At 37.7% G+C, this 16,575-nt stretch overlaps 3 protein-coding genes across 7 annotated transcripts; all 3 read left to right on the top strand.

Annotated features, from left to right (window-relative positions):
* The first annotated feature begins 531 nt into the window (after positions 1-531).
* Positions 532-5,323, top strand: LOC140787400 (uncharacterized). Of its 5 annotated transcripts, none has more exons than XM_073136299.1 (6): positions 532-679; positions 2,459-2,866; positions 3,604-4,103; positions 4,226-4,292; positions 4,613-4,871; positions 4,989-5,323. In XM_073136299.1, the coding sequence occupies exons 2-6, from the start codon at positions 2,476-2,478 to the stop codon at positions 5,119-5,121; spliced, it is 1,350 nt and encodes a 449-aa protein (XP_072992400.1). In that variant the 5' UTR covers positions 532-679; positions 2,459-2,475; the 3' UTR covers positions 5,122-5,323. The 5 variants fall into 5 exon arrangements, with proteins under 5 accessions (XP_072992400.1, XP_072992401.1, XP_072992397.1 ...); XM_073136300.1 differs by having other exon boundaries at positions 4,955-5,098; XM_073136297.1 differs by adding an exon at positions 793-900 and having other exon boundaries at positions 568-679; positions 4,613-5,323.
* A 2,670-nt stretch (positions 5,324-7,993) lies between these two features.
* LOC140786016 (putative disease resistance protein At4g10780) lies at positions 7,994-9,615 on the top strand. Its single transcript, XM_073134177.1, has 4 exons — positions 7,994-8,265; positions 8,351-8,538; positions 8,639-8,820; positions 9,130-9,615. The coding sequence occupies exons 1-4, from the start codon at positions 7,994-7,996 to the stop codon at positions 9,613-9,615; spliced, it is 1,128 nt and encodes a 375-aa protein (XP_072990278.1).
* A 3,143-nt stretch (positions 9,616-12,758) lies between these two features.
* LOC140786015 (probable disease resistance protein At1g61190) lies at positions 12,759-16,575 on the top strand. The gene is made up of 2 exons (XM_073134176.1): positions 12,759-15,467; positions 16,319-16,575. Exon 1 carries the CDS (start codon positions 12,793-12,795, stop codon positions 15,415-15,417), a length of 2,625 nt encoding a protein of 874 aa, XP_072990277.1. The 5' UTR covers positions 12,759-12,792; the 3' UTR covers positions 15,418-15,467; positions 16,319-16,575.

Below are 16,575 nucleotides of genomic sequence, written 5' to 3'. Positions count from 1 at the left end.
AAGTCACACTTTTTGTTGTTCTTTTCTTCGTCGTCAAAAACAGCTAAATGCGTTGAATTAGTAATCTACGAGTAGACTTCTTTGGTACATAAGTCTGATATCCGAGATATTCAGGAATGACGGTCATTCATGATCAAGATCATGTTTGGTTCCTCATATGTAATTTGGTTCGAGAAAGATTGGCTGCCCAAATATGTCAAAAGAATGGTACGATTCGAGCTTAAAATTATCCTGAATCTACCCGGAAGTAGCTTGATCCGATTGGTCTAAACGAGAAGGCCAAATCCACTAGATTCTTGGGTTAGAATAAATGAAGAGATTAGGGCTACATGTAGCTTTGACAAATTTGAGTGAATACATGAACAATTTAATACTCTTTTTAATTTGGTATTAATTGCTTGCCTATAATACGATAGCCCGATAAGGCGATAACTTATCCGAAGTAGATCCGTGTAAGACCCGTTGTCAGGTTAATGACCTCGATTATTCATCTCCTTATCCGACTATCGGACAAATGTTAGTCCGACTCTAGTAAGCTAACCGTTGGGGACCCATTTATTTTAAGACCTTGGGTTTTGGATCCCAGAGCTAAAAGTCTCGAGGCTCCCAACTCTCCCGGATTCACAAAATCCCTTGGCCTTCCCTTGATTAGCGATTCCTCTACTCAGTTCGGCCTTCGGTAAACCAATTTTTTTTCTCCTTTTCCTTTTCTTTTCCGTTTTTTAAATCTTTGGAGAAGTCAAGGCTGCCTGAAAGAATGTCGCTTATTTCGTCTATGATTATTCTTCTCAGGATTTGTTGGTAGGAATTACGATTTGGGGTTTTGGGTTTTGATCTTTGACTGGAAATCTTGCTATCATGGTCGATTTTGGGTTAGTTTGATCAAATAGTAAGTGTAAGGTGAGATTTTTGGCGTTCAGATAAAGAGAGATGACTCTATCGAGTTAGTTCTATACCATGTTTGTTAAAGTTGCAACATTTATATTCTATACCTCTGGATTTAGTTGTTTACAATCGGATACCATAAACAGCCGCACCTTTCAGCGTGTTGGTTATTTATGTGTTCCCTATTTTATAGGTGAAGTTTTGTGGTTGTATTGAGTTAGTTCGCCTTGGCGCGTAGTCCTTTCGTTCCACTAATATTTGTGCATTGTTCAGCAGTTCTTTTTTCATATATTGTGTTTAGACTTATGAATATTGCTCGTGAATGAAGGTTTCGATTTTAGCTGTAGTGTACCACTTGTAATCTTCATTTCTTGGTCAGTTGTATGTTTTTGAGTTCATTCTCATTTAATCTTTTCTCACAAGTTTAGCAAACTAATTTAGGAAATTCATTTTACATTCTAAGGTTTTATGCCATTTTTAGAAGTAGGAGAACTAACAGTGTCATCGGTCCATTAAGGATCAGATAGATTTAGGACCAGCAACACCAGATAAGAGACTGGTTAGCTTTGGACCAACACTGACAACTTGAGATTTCTATCTTGTGACGACAAATAAGCATATTAAGCACTGCTTCTGTTGCGATTGGAATCCCCCTGTAATCGTATGAAGTACTTTTATTGTCTTAAACTTTCCCTTTCAGAAGAATGCCTGTATAAAAATTTAACCTTGTCATGTGCTTTCTTCAGTTAGATTCATCCAACTCTATGGCAACTTTTGAACTCATTCTAAGGTAGGTTTTATATGTGCCTACCTCACTATTTTTTATTGCTACCTTCCTCTACTTGGAGATGCATTTTGTATGATGCGCATACAATTCAGTTAATTGTTGACATAAAGAGATAGGTGAGAAACCTGTTTACTTTCCTGAATCATTTTATATTTGGTACTGAGTCCATTTGAAAAGATTAAGAGCTTGGAAGGGGTAAGTTACATTTAGAGTTCTTGAGGCTACACCAAATTGGAAAGGGTCCTTGTATTACTAATATGCTACAGAACTGTGGTCTCGTGGATTTATGCATATATTTGTGGTTACATTAATCAACTTCTGGTGCTGATGTTTTTTGCTCAAGTCTTCATGCATATTTCATTTGTCTATTGATTTTCTATGAAGTTTTTCTCAATCTCCTTATATTTTAATTTGTTATCAGATAATATATCTGATGCAGTCAAAGATTGGATTTATTGTGCATTGTGTAGTTTTATTGTGCATTTAAGTTCCTGCGTAGCTGCATGTTTAACGTTAAGTATGCTTGGCTTACTTCAGTCTTTTTAGATCTGTATCTTTCTGGAGGAAAGATGTGCATTTTTGTTCTTTTCCAATTATTCATGTTATTGGATGGCCTTCTGTTGTTCCTCAATACCCAAATATTTGATGGTTCAGTTTTGTTTGAGAAAGGAACTTAACATAGGTCAGTTCTTTTCGCAACCGTGGACACATAAAATATGTTGATAATTGATAATAAATCCACTCTCTTTGTATCAGAATGTAAAGTCTAAACTGTCTTGTTTACAGAACACTGGCTATTGTCAATGGCCGAAGGAGACACATCTGTGGAAATTGTGTCATCAGATGAAAAAGGTCATCACTCACCCTCTTTAAGGGAAAAATGCCTGATCGCAGAACCTGTCTCTGGTGGTTCATCTGGTGAAGGTCTGCCTTATGCTCCTGAAGGTTGGCCATGTCCTGGAGATATATGGAGGTGGAAGGTAGGAAATAGAAGATCTATATATGGTCACTGGCTTGATAGGTACCTTTATCCCCCCTCCCATTGTCCTAAAGTTACTGGTAGCAAGTTAAAGTTTAGGAGCAGGGCATCAGTTGAAGATTATCTACAGAAAGAATTCCCCAACATGGATGTGAATGTCTTTTTCTCCTCTTTTATCTGGAGGATTCCTTGCACAGGAGGAACCCTAAGAAATGGTATTTTCTTGAAATGTTCATTCCTATCCTGTCTTTTGTTTCTGGCAAGTTAAACATCTATGCTTTACCTTAACTTTTACAGTGGTTTTAGATTAATCACTCTTTTCTTCAAGGTACATATCAGTGTTTTAAAATTCATGTTGCTACGTAATAACCTGGACTCATTTTGTATCTCAGATTTTATTTTCAGTGCCAGTAAGATTTTTTCTTTTTCACTAAAAGAATTTTCTTTGTTAGAGTTGTTTGTTGTATGCCTTTTTGTTCCGCATTTCCACTGCAAATCTCTATTAAGATATGTGTTGTTTGAATATCTTTTCTGATTTTGATGTAATCCCATGCTTTGAATTGGTTTTCTTTTGTATCAATAGAAAAGTACTTATTGGAGAGTGAGTCTATCTCACTAAGGTTTCTTTAGCTTTTGCCTGTTCCACAGGCTGCTTACTTCTTGCATGAAACAAGAGTTTTATGTATTTCCAATTGGAAGCCAAGTTCCTTCATCTCGCTAGAGTTACCATCTTTTTCAAAAACACAACTTTTTCCCCCTCAAGCTTAAACTTTAGTAAGTACAAATTTGAAGCTCCCAAGTATACGATTATGAGCATCTTTTTTGAAAGCACAACTTTTTCCCCTCAATCTTGAACTTTAGTAAGTACAAATTTGAAGCTCATAAGTATACGATTATGAGCATCATTTATTACAGGAATGCTGATATCCGTCTCTGATCACACATTTTGCAGGACCAATGGTTGGTTCTGGAGATTGTAAAGCTCAAAATAAAATGTGCAGCCTACAAAAGGAATCGAAAATTAAGGCATTGGCAGCCAAGGATTGCGATATATGCTGTACTGAAGCGGGGTTTTGTCGTGAATGTTGTTGCATTCTGTGCAGCAAAAATATTGATTGGGCTTATGGAGGTTACAGTTTTATTAGATGCGAGGCTATGCTTGATAAGAATCATATTTGTGGGCATGTTGCACACATTGAATGTGCTCTTCGTTCTTACATGGCTGGGACTGTTGGAGGAAACATTGGCTTGGATGTGGAATATTACTGCAGACGTTGTGATAATATAACTGACCTTATGCAGCATGTAACCAAGCTTTTAGGTGTTTGTGAATCTCTTGAGTCGAGAGATGAAATTGAGAAAATTCTGAATGTTGGTCTCTCCATCTTGCGTGGCTCAGAGCAGACGAAATCAAAGATGTTGAAGAATCATATTGAATCTATCATCACAAAGGTACTACTTGGAGGTTAAATAACCTCGTTTCCTAATGAGATGAGATTTTATCCCCGTAGATGTACTTTTCTCATTTTATGGTTTCTCAACCAACAGCATGACCATGTGAAAATTTAATCCAGCTTCAATTGGGAACTCAGCTTGATGAAATCTGGAAAGTGGAAGGTGACACCTTACTACGCACTGCAGGTCAGTGTTTACAAAATACTTCCAAATTTATGGAACTACTATGATGCTGCCTGTGAAAAGGCCCATATATGATATGCCAATGGCATGCCCCCGCCAACGAACTTATTCCAATCGGTCAGTGTAATTACATGGATAAAGGATAGTTAGTTCCTTTTTTCTCTTCTTTGAACATAGAAATATGCCTGTGAGGTCACCATTGTTATCTCATCTGTTGAGACTGACCATAGCATATTGCATGCATATATCAAGTGGTTGTAGTAGTGTCCAATTGTTGAGAATTTTGTTTTATTGCTCTTGTTGTGTTAATTTTTCTAATACAGGATATATGAGCCCTCCTGAAAGTGAGACGGCAATTATGGGGGCTCAGTATACTGGAGAAATTAAAAGAACAATGAATTATGCAAACAATGTTGAAGCTGCACAGAAGTATGAAATGACTGATGACAGAACTCATTACCCGACATGTATAAAATCAGATCACAGAAATTTATCTGTGAAACTTGAAGACGAAGTAGATAAAGTCCTTCGAGAATTGAAGAGATCGCAAGAATCGGAGTATAGTATTGCAGAGCAAAAACTGTACTCTCATAAAGCTTTCCTTCTTAGTTTATACCAGCAGCTTGATTCAGAAAGATCTGATCTTGTAGATCCTATGTCTTCAGGCCATGGTGATAATGTAGATGCTCTTCTTTCCAGTGTACTGAGGAGGGTGGATCAAATAAAGCACGAGGAAGAAAAGTTTAGGGTTATGATGAGAATTGCCAACGGATTCGGGCAAACTCGTGGAAGTATCCTGAGAGAACACTTTGGGTTGGTTATTGATGATTAAATTGCATTGTGGCAAATTGAAACAGTACCAATTTATGTTGTACTCTTCTATATATAGTGTTCCTGCAACTGAGGAAAGAGGACTGTTGAATGTAACCATATCAGGAGAACTTGAGCATTGTTCCAAGGTTGGAAAACATTGCAGTTTTTGGTTATTATTGTTCACATTTGATTGCAGATGTCAAACTTTGGTTATTGCGCCATTCTGAAAATGCTTAATTTTCCATACAATTTGCAGACAAGATTTTCCCAAAGTTTATAATCCACCAATGAGACCATGCAGATTGTAATGAAGAGAGGAGCTCACTTCTCTTTGATGTGTGCAAGTTTTCTAGACAACAAACTAATAAGACGTTGGGGCCTTGTTTTTACTCTTCGTACCACTCAATTTTATTCTTATACTTATATCTCTTTTACCTTTACATAAAAGGCTAATCTCCTATAAGTAATGTATCCAATTTTAATGTGTTGAAGTTATTGTAATAGAAGAGATAATCTTTACAATTACTGCTGCCTTTACAATTCTTACAGCCCTTCTTTTCTATTTAAAATAGAGCGCCACATTGATTAGTGAACCTAGTAAACAGTTAAACTCGTGACAAGCTGCCTCCTTAGCCCTTGGCCATTATGGATAGTATTAATGCGGTCATTTTGCTGAGGCAGATGGGCTAAATGTATCTCCTTTCATTGCTCTAATGATTATTGTCTATTGCATACAAAATGCAAAGGCTTAGGGTAAAACTCGGGCACTCTCTTTTTTTTATACTTGAATTTAGTATATCTAATCAGAATTAGTTGAATCGGATGTTTGATAGTAAATTACACAGTATTATACTTCGAGATGACATACTAAATAACGATATATTTGGTACTGTCAGAGAGTAAATTGGTAATTTAGCTGTTCTCGTTTCAGACGGGTTAAACGATATGATGCGACAGGATTTACATCCAAAGCGTTTGATTAGAAAAATACGATTAAGAAAATGCAAGATTAGAGGGGGAGAAAAACTCAGTCACGAATGATCATTTTCATCAGATAAATTACACGACATTGAAACTTTTTCTCCTGAGTCTCGCACTCCCATTCTATTGTCATCCAAGATTAAGCAGTTTTAAGTGCTCTCTATCTCAGGAGCTTGGGCTTTTCTCCTCTTAATTTCTTGCTTTTGCTGGCTTGTTCCGATTCTGGTACGTACGATTCCCCCCCACCTTCTTCTGCGTCATATTTGTGGAGTTTTTTGAGGGAAGATTTTTAAAGGGTAATACTTTCTTTGGTTTTATCCTTGTCATCCTATTGATAAGATACTTATTATTTTTTTTTAATTCTTTTAACTGAATAGATGTTCTATTTTGTGAGATCTTTTGTACCCCTGTCCAGTGTCTGGCAGGCATGGTGTTATAGTTCGTCTAAACTTCCTAAATTCAGACTGTATAGAGAGCTCTTCTTCCTTACCCTATTTTTCATGTGGTTGTTTAGTACAAAATACTATCTAGCCGTTGGCGGAGCTAAGAGTAGTAAAGGAGATTATGCACAAATTACTTCATAAAATGGTTAGCTAGAGCGATTAAAGAAGCATTTCTATTTTTCATATTATTTTGAAAAATAAGAGAGATGAATGTATTTAAATTAAACTCTCTTGTAAGTTTGAATTTGATATATTATATTTGAATCTTATTAACAAAAAAATAATAATACAGTTTCAAGGACTTATTTGCACTAAAAGATCTTAAGGTTTTTAAAATAGTAAGATTGGACTCTTGTGGGCACTTTTCATGTAAATTGTCCGTACTTCATTAGAAAAGTGTGCATTTTAGTGTAGAAAATAGACACTCAGTTTTCAAAAGCCTAATTTTATTATTACCAAAATTTAAGACCTTTTTGATGCAAATGTCTTATTTTCAAGTGTATCATGGGATAGAAGATATTTAAATAGGTTGGAGATAGAGATTTGATGTACCCTCTTAACATTTTGAACCAGATAGATTTGAATCTAATTGGATTTAATCAATGATATATTTGTGAAAAAGGAACTTGGATACCAGTACTAGATACAAAAGAAGAGAGAGAAACCAGTTATTATTAGCTGTAGCATTAACATTTGAAAACAGAATAGGGCATTGAAGTATCTTCCATACATATAAATATATACAAGATCCACGTAGTTTAGGCAATACAAAGAAGCTTTGGAAGAGATAAGTCTCTCTGAATATTTTGAGAGGGAGGCACCGGAGCCAAGAGGAGATAAGAGGCAAAATTTTTGGAGGGCTGAAGTTTTGTAGATCGTTCAAAAAAGTTACCTTGCAAGAGCTCTCCTCAAATATGATCAAAGATAGCTACTAGGGTTAAGTTTTGATAACCTTTGAATACCCTTTCAGATAAGGTAAATAATCCTCTAAAAGGATTCCGTGAACAATTGTGACATCTAAATTCCTGCTTTTTATAAATTCAAATGTTTAAAGTGATATTCGGATATTGACTCTGAAAAACATGTCTTTGTAAATATGTAATATTTGAAATGATGTTCGAATGACTGACTCTAGAAACTTTCTTCTTTGTAATTTTGAATGTTTGAAGTGTCGTTCGAACGCCTGTTGCTCCAAATCTTCATCGAACTTGTATATATATATATATATATATATATATATATGCTTATTTTACAATAACTAGCTACATGACCACATTTAAATAATTTTGTACATATTTGCCAATTACATTAAACCCTACGGTGTCCATATTTTTCTTATTACTAACTACAACTTATTTCTAACAATTAGAAAGAATGTATTGGGTAAGCCCTATTCTAGGGCCCTTACTCTCCTCTAAAGGATAGCAGGTCTGTTATCTTTTTAGCATCAAGGACAATGTGGATAAAATGAGAAATGCAGTGAAAGATTTGGTTGCGAAGAGAAAGGATACAGTGCATACAACAGAAGATGGCAAGAGGAAAAGAGAAAGTCCTACAGATGAAGTGATACGTTGGCTGCTGAAGGTAGTAGATATTAATGCCAAGGTGCGTGAAGTTGCAAATATTTATGAGCAGAGGGGCTGTCGTGTTATCAGAGATTGCTCGTTGAATTGTTGGTTGAGCTACAAAATCAGCAGGAAAGCAACCAAGTTGCTTGTGGTGGTGGTGGAGTTGAAAAGGTAACGGGAAGCATTTGCTTCTGTCCTGATGTGTTTGCCTCCAGAATCAATCCAAGAGTTATGTATGCCATCGTTGTTGATGAAGGGGAGCTCTACTGAGTCTCGTATTTGATGACAATATTGGGATTGTGGGGATATGTGTTATTGGTGGGGTTGGGAAGTCCACTCTTCTGAAGCTAAACAATAATTCATCGCTAGGTGAAGGAAACTTGGGCTTTGATCACATTATCTGGAAGCTTCAGAGGATGACACATGCTCCAGAGAATTCAACTTGTTATACTTTCTAAATTAGAACTTCTAGAGCATAAAGATGTTACCTCAAATGCCACAGCAATTTACAAGTTTCTACAAAACAAAAACTTGTTGCTCATAGATGGATTATTTGAATCAATAGATCTTACTTATATTGGGATACCAATTTCTGAGAAGGACAGTGTTGTTCAAGCTAACCGCAGGCTCGTGGTGATATTCACGACGAGGTCTCAGGGCGTTTGTGCTGAAATGAAATCCCATACTACGATTAAAAGGGAATGTTTGAAGTCCGATGAAGCATGGGTTTGTTCAGAAAGATTGTTCCTGTAGACGTCATCAACTCTGATCACAGAATTGAAAGCCTAGCTACGGAAGTTGTTCAGGAATGTGGTGGCTTACCTCTAGCTCTCATTGCCATTGGGTTGGGCTATGCTGATAAATGGACTTTTCAAGAGTAAGAATCTGCAGTCCAATCATTACGGATCTCTTATTTATGATCACCCACCAATGAAAGGCTCAATATTTCATATTCTGGAGTGGAGCTACAATGATTTGCGATATAATGAGCTTTGAGAGTGTTTCTTGTCTTGCTGTTTGTGGCCCTGAGCTCAGTATATTCCAAAAGATGGTCTAATTGAATGCTGGATGGACCTTGGCTTACTAGAGGAGTTTAATCACTTCCTTGGAAATTATTCGTTTGGGCTCTCTATCATCACAGAGCTGAAGAATGCATACTTATTGGAGGCTGACCTTGCAGGTGAGGATGAATATGTAAAATTACACAACGTGATATGGGATTTGGCATTGTGGATTGCATCAGGTTGTGGAGAAAGCAGGGATAAATGGATAGTGCCTGCATCCAATTGGTTCAAGGATTCTCCCTCAGAAGAACAGAGTGGGTCCAATAACTTTCCCAAAAAAGCACAGAGTGGGCCGAAGGGTTTTTCAGCAGAATTTTACTTAGAAAGAGCCAGTGGGTTGAGAGAAGCATCTGAGAACGTAGAGAACTGGAAACCAGCAGTTCGAGTATCTGTAATGAATAGTAGGATAACATCTCTGGCTGAACCAAATGCAGAGGCCCTAACCTCTCACCTTTAATTCTGAGAGATGATGAGGGGTCTCACGTACTTGGATCTATCTTACACGACCAGAGAAGAGCTTCCAGCGGACATTGAGGCTTTAGTGAATCTAAAATATCTTAACCTTTCTTATGCAAGAATCTCGTCACTGCCTTGGGAACTGGAGAAAATGACGGAATTGAAGTACCTACTTCTGTGAGGTATTGAAAGTCTCGATGAAGAACTCATCGTCAAACTGTTAAGGTACTCGCATTGCCTTCAATTACTAGACGTGCCACCATATATAGAAATAAACTTGCCTGGCCTGTTCAGGCGGTCACATTGTCAAACGGCCATCTCAATGGCTGTTAAGTCTACATATACTCTAGATAAAGTATTGAATATAACGTGGGCATGTATGTGGCGCATATGCACAGCTTGAAATCCAAGAATTAGAGGTATACTCCTGCCCTAGTTTGGAGATATTGGTGATCGATGAATATACCTTCTGTATAGTCTTGTGGATTTAATGCATGTTTCTTGTTAGAATGCATTGCCTTATTGGGTCTTTCTGGGTCTGCAGATATTGGTGATTGAAGAATGTGACAAGTTGGAGGATATTACTTGGGTTATAAGAATTAAGACCTCCCTTTCTCAAGTAATTGCAAGTAGTATGCTGCCGTCTCATGAAACAGCTGATTGGTCAAGGAAACTTTGAAGAACGCAACTAGCTTCCTCCCTTCCCCAGACTCAGAGAACTGTGCTTGGGCAGCCTACGAGAGTTACGAAGCATATGTCACCAACCACTTGATTTTCATTGTGGTATCGCATTGTCCTCAACTTACAAAGCTCCCACTCCACTCACAGATGATCAATTACAACAAACTCAAGTACATTGGAGGCGAGAGTGAATGGCTGGAGAGTTTGGAGTGGGATGATGAATATACCAAGCAATTCTTTTCCAATTACTTCGACAACGGCAGAGCATTTGATTATGTCATCCAGCTGACAAAGTGCAGCTTCTGTATGTCTGTCATCTTTCCCCGTTGCCAACATTTCTTTTTTCATCTTTTATTTTGCTTTCTTTCCTAAGCAGGTAAAAGTGAGCCCCTCATTAATTTGTGGGCCATCAGTGTGACTGAGTTTGATATTGTTTGTATTGCATGAATGTGCTTGTAAGCAAGATATTATATATAGTGTTTCTGCAACTGAGAGAGGACAGTTGAATGTAACTATATCAGGAGGAGAAGGTTGGAAAACATTGCAATTACTGTTTATTATCCTTCACATTTGATTGCTGATGTCAAGATTCTTTTTTCATCGCCCAATTCTGAACATGCTTAATTTTCTCTCTACTTTCCGCACAGGATTTTCCTTAAGCTCCTTAGCCACCGAGGGTCGAGGTCGAGGTGGAGCCTTTCATCAGTTCTTTTGTAGTACCGAGGACGAACTAGAGTTCCCATGGAAATGAGTTAAGGGTGACAAATTTTGACACAGATTTGGGTTATAAACGGATTGACACTTCTAGCCTAATTATTAGATGGATCGTATTTATATTTATTTTTTCAACTATTTTAACTCGAAATTAATATGTGTAAGTTAAACGGAATGGGTCCTGTCAACCCATTTCTGATCCAATTTCCGAATGAACCTGTTTGTTTCAATCTAATTTATTTAACTCGTTTGAGTTATGTTTGTGTGAAATGTTTTAACTCAGTTTAATAAGTGGGTTGTTTGATTGGCTTAAAATTGATCCTACATACGAGGAATGAGAGGCTTAATTGCCTCCTTGCCTTTGAAGATTGATAGCAGCATAAATGCGGTTTATTTCGGTGAGGCGGGTAGGTTGAAAATGATCTCCCGCCGTTGATCTTGGCTGCTGTATATCACCCACAGAAATGTTATATTAGTTAGTAATTGCCGTAATGTAGTCCATATCGTACAATTTTAGCTTTACAAATATGAGATGGTCAACTGACGCGTTTGTTAATTAATTTAAAGTTTTATTTTCCGAAGTGCTAAATTTCTTAGGTACGACCTTAATAATCATAAAAATATTACGTAATATAATAATCTATATAAGTCTGAGTCTTGCACATTGTTTTTCTTTAAGAATAATTGTCTTTCACCTAATGCTTTTAGATAGTGGATGGTAGATGCCAGCCTTAAACGATACAATTTGCATTTTATAAATAGTAAAATTTTTTATTTTTCATCACCATGATAACTATTTTAGAGTTGACTTTTATTAACTTTTCTTTATAAATTTGAGAGCCAAATTTTGAAATACTACCCGTTGGATCAACTTATTTCTATTCTCCGCCATCTAGTATTAAGTCAACGAATAGATTATTTAATCAAATAAATCAAGACAGATAAGCAGTCATGGCATTGAACTATTATCTTGAGTCTCGCACTCCCATTCCATTGTCATCCAAAATCTGGTTCTGTTTTCTCAGGAGAAGCCTGAGCTTTGCTTGCTGTTTGTTCCCATTCAGGTACGTTTTTCATCTCCCCTTCTTCTACCTCATATTTGTGGAATTTATATTTCCCAGCAGCCCTTCTACATCGAATACATCATAGCTGTGAAGAAAATGAACAGAAAAATAAGGAACTGACTGAAAATTAAAACAGTAAAATGAATAAGAACATGTTAGGAACTGGATAGTTCTTCGTTTTCGGTTTACTATTTAATAATACCATTAGCTCACGAGTGGACGTAATATCTTCCTGGTTTTATTCTTCTCCTTCTCTTGATGAGGTACTTCACTGTTTTGATAAGATCTTTTGGGCTTTATCAAGCGCATTGGGTTATAGCTCATCTAGAGTTCCTAAATTCAGGCCGTGGATGATTTAATCTTTGAAAGAGAAAGTAAGTCTCTTGAGAGAGAGGCAATATTTTTGGAGAACTTCTGCCCGGATGATTTCATGGGTTCTATTTAATTTTAATTTTCTTTGCCTATTTCTTTCCAGGTCAATCTGACTCCATCCACAAAACCTGGTTTAAGTTATGATTGTCTGCTTTCTATTCCTGAACTATGAGATTTGTTAAAGTTTTGTTTTGTGTCCGTACTTTTCTTATTACTAACTTCAACTCATTTCTAGCAAATTAGAGAGGATGAGTTGGGCAAGCCTAGGGCCCTTACTATCCTATATAGGAGCTCCAGTAGTTCAGCAGGTCAGTTATCTTTTTAGCGTCAAGGACAACGTGGATAGAATGAGAAACGCCATGGAAGTTTTGAATGCTGGGAAAAGGGATACAGAGAATACTATAGAAGATGGCAGAAGGACAGGAGAAAGGCCTACAGAAAGAGTGATACTTTGGCTGCAGAGGGTAATAGATATTGATGCTAATGTGAGTGAAGTTGCGAATATTTATGAGCAAAGGGGCTGTCGTCTTATCAGAGATTGCTCGCTGAATTGTTGGTCGAGCTACAAAATCAGCAGGAAAGCAACCAAGTTGCTTGCGGCGGTGGTGGAGTTGACAATGGAACGGGAAGCTTTTACTGCTGTCTTGACGCATTTGCCTCCGGAATCCATCCTAGAATTATGTATGCCATCATTGTTGATGAAGACGAGCTCTATTGAGTCTCATATTGAGATGGTTCGTGGCTACCTGAGCGATGACAATATCGGGATTGTTGGGATATGGGGTATGGGAGGGGTGGGGAAGACCACCCTTCTGAAGCTAATCAATAATTCGTTGCTAGGTGAAAGGAATTTGGGCTTTGATCATGTTATATGGGTTTCATCTGATGATACGATAGAGAATCTTCAACATAATATGCTCTCTAAGCTAGGATTGTTAGGAGTGAAAGATTCAATCTCAGATGATAGAACAATTTACACATTTCTGCAGGACAAGAACTTCTTACTTCTCATAGATGGATTCCCCAAGTATGGAATGTTTTCTAATATTGGAATTCCAACGTTTCATATGGGTGTTCCTGGAGCCAAATACAAGCAAAAGGTGGTATTCACGACACGGTCTGAGAGCTTATGTGCCCAGATGAGCAGCAATAAGATAATTAAAGTGGAAACTTTACGAGAAGATGAGGCTATGTTTCTATTCAAAGAGATAGTATCTGCAGACGTAATCAACTCTGATCCCAGAATGTCAAGGCTTGTGGAGAAAGTTGTCAAGGAATGTGATGGCTTACCACTGGCTCTAGTTGCCATTGGAAGGGCTCTGTCAGGAAAAAAGACTTTTCAACAGTGGGAATGTGTTGTTGATTCGTTAAGGAAGTTAAAGCTTCATTTTGTCCCAGACATGGAAAACAGGATCCTTCCCACCTTGAAGTTGAGCTATGATAATTTACAAGACGATACGCATCGAGAGTGTTTTTTGTCTTGCTGTCTATGGCCTAGAGATCAGTATATTCCCATAAATGATCTGATTGAATGCTGGATGGGGCTCGGGTTGATAAATGAGTTTAATGAGATCCATGAAGCTTATAACCAAGGACACTCTATCATCGGAGACTTGAAGGATGCAAGTTTAATGGAGCCCGACCTTGCTGATGAAAACGATTATGTAAAACTACATAGTGTTTTATGGGACTTGGCGCGGTGGATCTCGTCGGATTGTGGAAAAAGCTGGAATAAATGGTTATTGAGTACAACCATTGATGCGTTACGTTGGGCTGTAACAGACTGGGAATTGGCAGTACGAGTGTCTATAATAAATAGTAAGATAGGATCTCCGCCGGAGGAAATTGCACATTGTCGAAACCTCTCAACATTAAACCTTAAAGGGAATCTTCATATGGAAATTATTCCAGACGGCATTTTCCAAATTATGGTGGGTCTTATATACTTGGATCTATCTTACACTATGATAAACCAACTTCCAGGAGACATTGGGTGTTTGGTGGCGCTGCAGCATCTCAACCTCTCCCATACACAGATCTCGTCATTCCCATGGGAACTATTAGTGGTTATGACGAAATTGAAGTACCTGCTTCTGAGAGGTATCAAGAATCTATCTTTTCCCTCGGACAACTTCCTGTCTAGTCTCGAAGTATTAGACACTTCACCATTTGTGGAGGTACCTCCACATATTTGGCGTTCCATGAGAAGGAATCTAAAATCCATCTCAATGGCAATTAAGTCGAGAAGTTCCCTAGGCACAATATTCGACCGGTTCGTAGAGCGAAAAATGCGGCGCATCCGGCTGGATGAAATTGGAGAACTGACTGTGCTTGAATTCGAACAGCTGAGCAGAGCGCAACCCTTACTTGAGGTACTGGAGGTTTATTCCTGCCCTACCTTGGAGACATTGGAGATATATCATTCTAGAGATGCTGATGAGCCTGAGCTATTCAGACTGGAGAAACTCCGATTGTGGAGTCTTGCGAAGTTATACGAGATTGTATGGAGTGGAGTATTGCCCAGTGTATTCTTTCCAAGTCTCCGCATCTTGGAGATAGAAAAATGTCACGGGTTGGTAAACATCAGTTGGGTTTTGCAGCTTCCCCTCCTCATGAAATTGCAAGTAGTAGATTGTCTTGGAATGAAAGAGGTAATTGATGAGATAACTGTGGAAAAAATTGAAGTAGACGAGATGAATTCTGCCTTCCCCAGAGTTCGAGAATTATATTTGGTAAATCTACCACTTTTGGGAAACATATGTAAACGACAACTGACTTTTCCTTCCCTAGAATCTGTTGTGGTCTTGCAGTGTCCTGAACTCAGGCAGCTCCCTTTCCACTCTCAGATGGTCAACAACAGCAAACTTAAGTGCATTGGCGGCAACAACAAATGGCTGAAACATTTAGTGTGGGAGAATGAAGATACCAAGTCATACTTTCGCTACTATTTTCGGGAAAGGAGGACCATCTAGTTCATGAGTACAACCTTCCCATGCCAGCATGTGCAGCGTCAGTGTGCCAAGTTCGTTGGTTTCCTTCCACGATATGCTATTATGATATCTTCTTCTTCTTTTGTTTTTCTACTGTTTGAACTCATGCTTTGATGGAGATTTAATTTTCTCGGTTAAGTTTGTGGGCCTGGTGTGTGATCTAAGCCCATCCTTATTTGTATTGTGTGATTGTGCGATTGTGCTTGTCAGCAAGAGTATTTCACCTGGAACTTTTGAACACTATCTTCAATAATCACTGTTATCCAATCTTTTTAGCTGTGGAACTGATGGATTTTGCAGGTTAAACCTAAGTTACAGGATTACAGAAGTAACTGCTCCACAGATAGCCAATTAATATATGCGCTAGGAAACTCATGCATTTGCGTTTGTTGTTGATATGCGAATTGGACTAAACAGAGCCTCATATATACTTGGTTGTTGATGTGTCGTTCAGACGTAGATTTGGAATTTTTATATAGCACATGAGTAATTATTTGATAGATAGGCAAATCTATAAATTTGCATTGTTGGATTCTTCTTTGCAGATTTGCATTGCTTGGATTCTGCTATTGAGATTTGCACTAGATTTGAGAGTGATTTGCATAAGTTTTCCACACAAAATTTTATGCACCTGATGGAAAATCATTGGAAAATACTGATTGATAAATTTTCCTTATCAAAAGAGTGATTTACCCATTTTCATGATGAATATTTTGTTCAACAAAACCGATAAATCAATCTTTATGAAGTAAAGGAACAAGGCCTAATGTTGAGTATAGTATTCCAGAGCAAAAACTGTACTCTACTCATAAAGATTTCATCCTTAGTTTATACCAGCAGCTTGATTCAGAAAGATCTGATCTTGTAGATCCTATGTCTTCAGGCCATGGTGATAATGTAGATGCCCTTCTTTCCAGTGTACTGAGGAGGGTGGATCAAATAAAGCAAGAGGAGGAAAAGTTTAGGGTTATGTTGAGAATTGCCAATGGATTCGGACAAACTCCCGGAAGAAGTATCCTGAAAGAACACTGTGGGCTGGTTATTGATGATTAAATTGCATCGTGGCGAATTGAAACAATACCAATTTATGTTGTAACTGAGGAAAGAGGACTGTTGAATGTAATAGATCAGGAGGAGATG

This window comes from Typha latifolia, chromosome 4 (assembly GCF_019914945.1).
Source record: "Typha latifolia isolate L0001 chromosome 4, TyphaL0001v2, whole genome shotgun sequence".
NCBI lineage: Eukaryota > Viridiplantae > Streptophyta > Magnoliopsida > Poales > Typhaceae > Typha > Typha latifolia.
The sequence above is the reverse complement of the archived record's forward strand: the minus strand, read 5'-3'. Positions and strand labels throughout refer to the sequence as shown.

Bases quoted from the DNA above. Each gene is read 5' to 3' on its own strand.
- LOC140787400 (XM_073136296.1), top strand. From the start codon at position 2,476: ATGGCCGAAGGAGACACATCTGTGGAAATTGTGTCATCAGATGAAAAA. The intron at 2,867-3,603 runs GTATTTTCTTGA...CACATTTTGCAG, and splicing joins AGGAGGAACCCTAAGAAATG to GACCAATGGTTGGTTCTGGA. The intron at 4,293-4,612 runs GTCAGTGTTTAC...TTTCTAATACAG, and splicing joins CACCTTACTACGCACTGCAG to GATATATGAGCCCTCCTGAA.
- LOC140786016 (XM_073134177.1), top strand. From the start codon at position 7,994: ATGAGAAATGCAGTGAAAGATTTGGTTGCGAAGAGAAAGGATACAGTG. The intron at 8,539-8,638 runs GTTATACTTTCT...TGTTGCTCATAG, and splicing joins TGCTCCAGAGAATTCAACTT to ATGGATTATTTGAATCAATA. The intron at 8,821-9,129 runs GTTTGTTCAGAA...CCCTGAGCTCAG, and splicing joins TGAAGTCCGATGAAGCATGG to TATATTCCAAAAGATGGTCT.
- LOC140786015 (XM_073134176.1), top strand. From the start codon at position 12,793: ATGAGAAACGCCATGGAAGTTTTGAATGCTGGGAAAAGGGATACAGAG.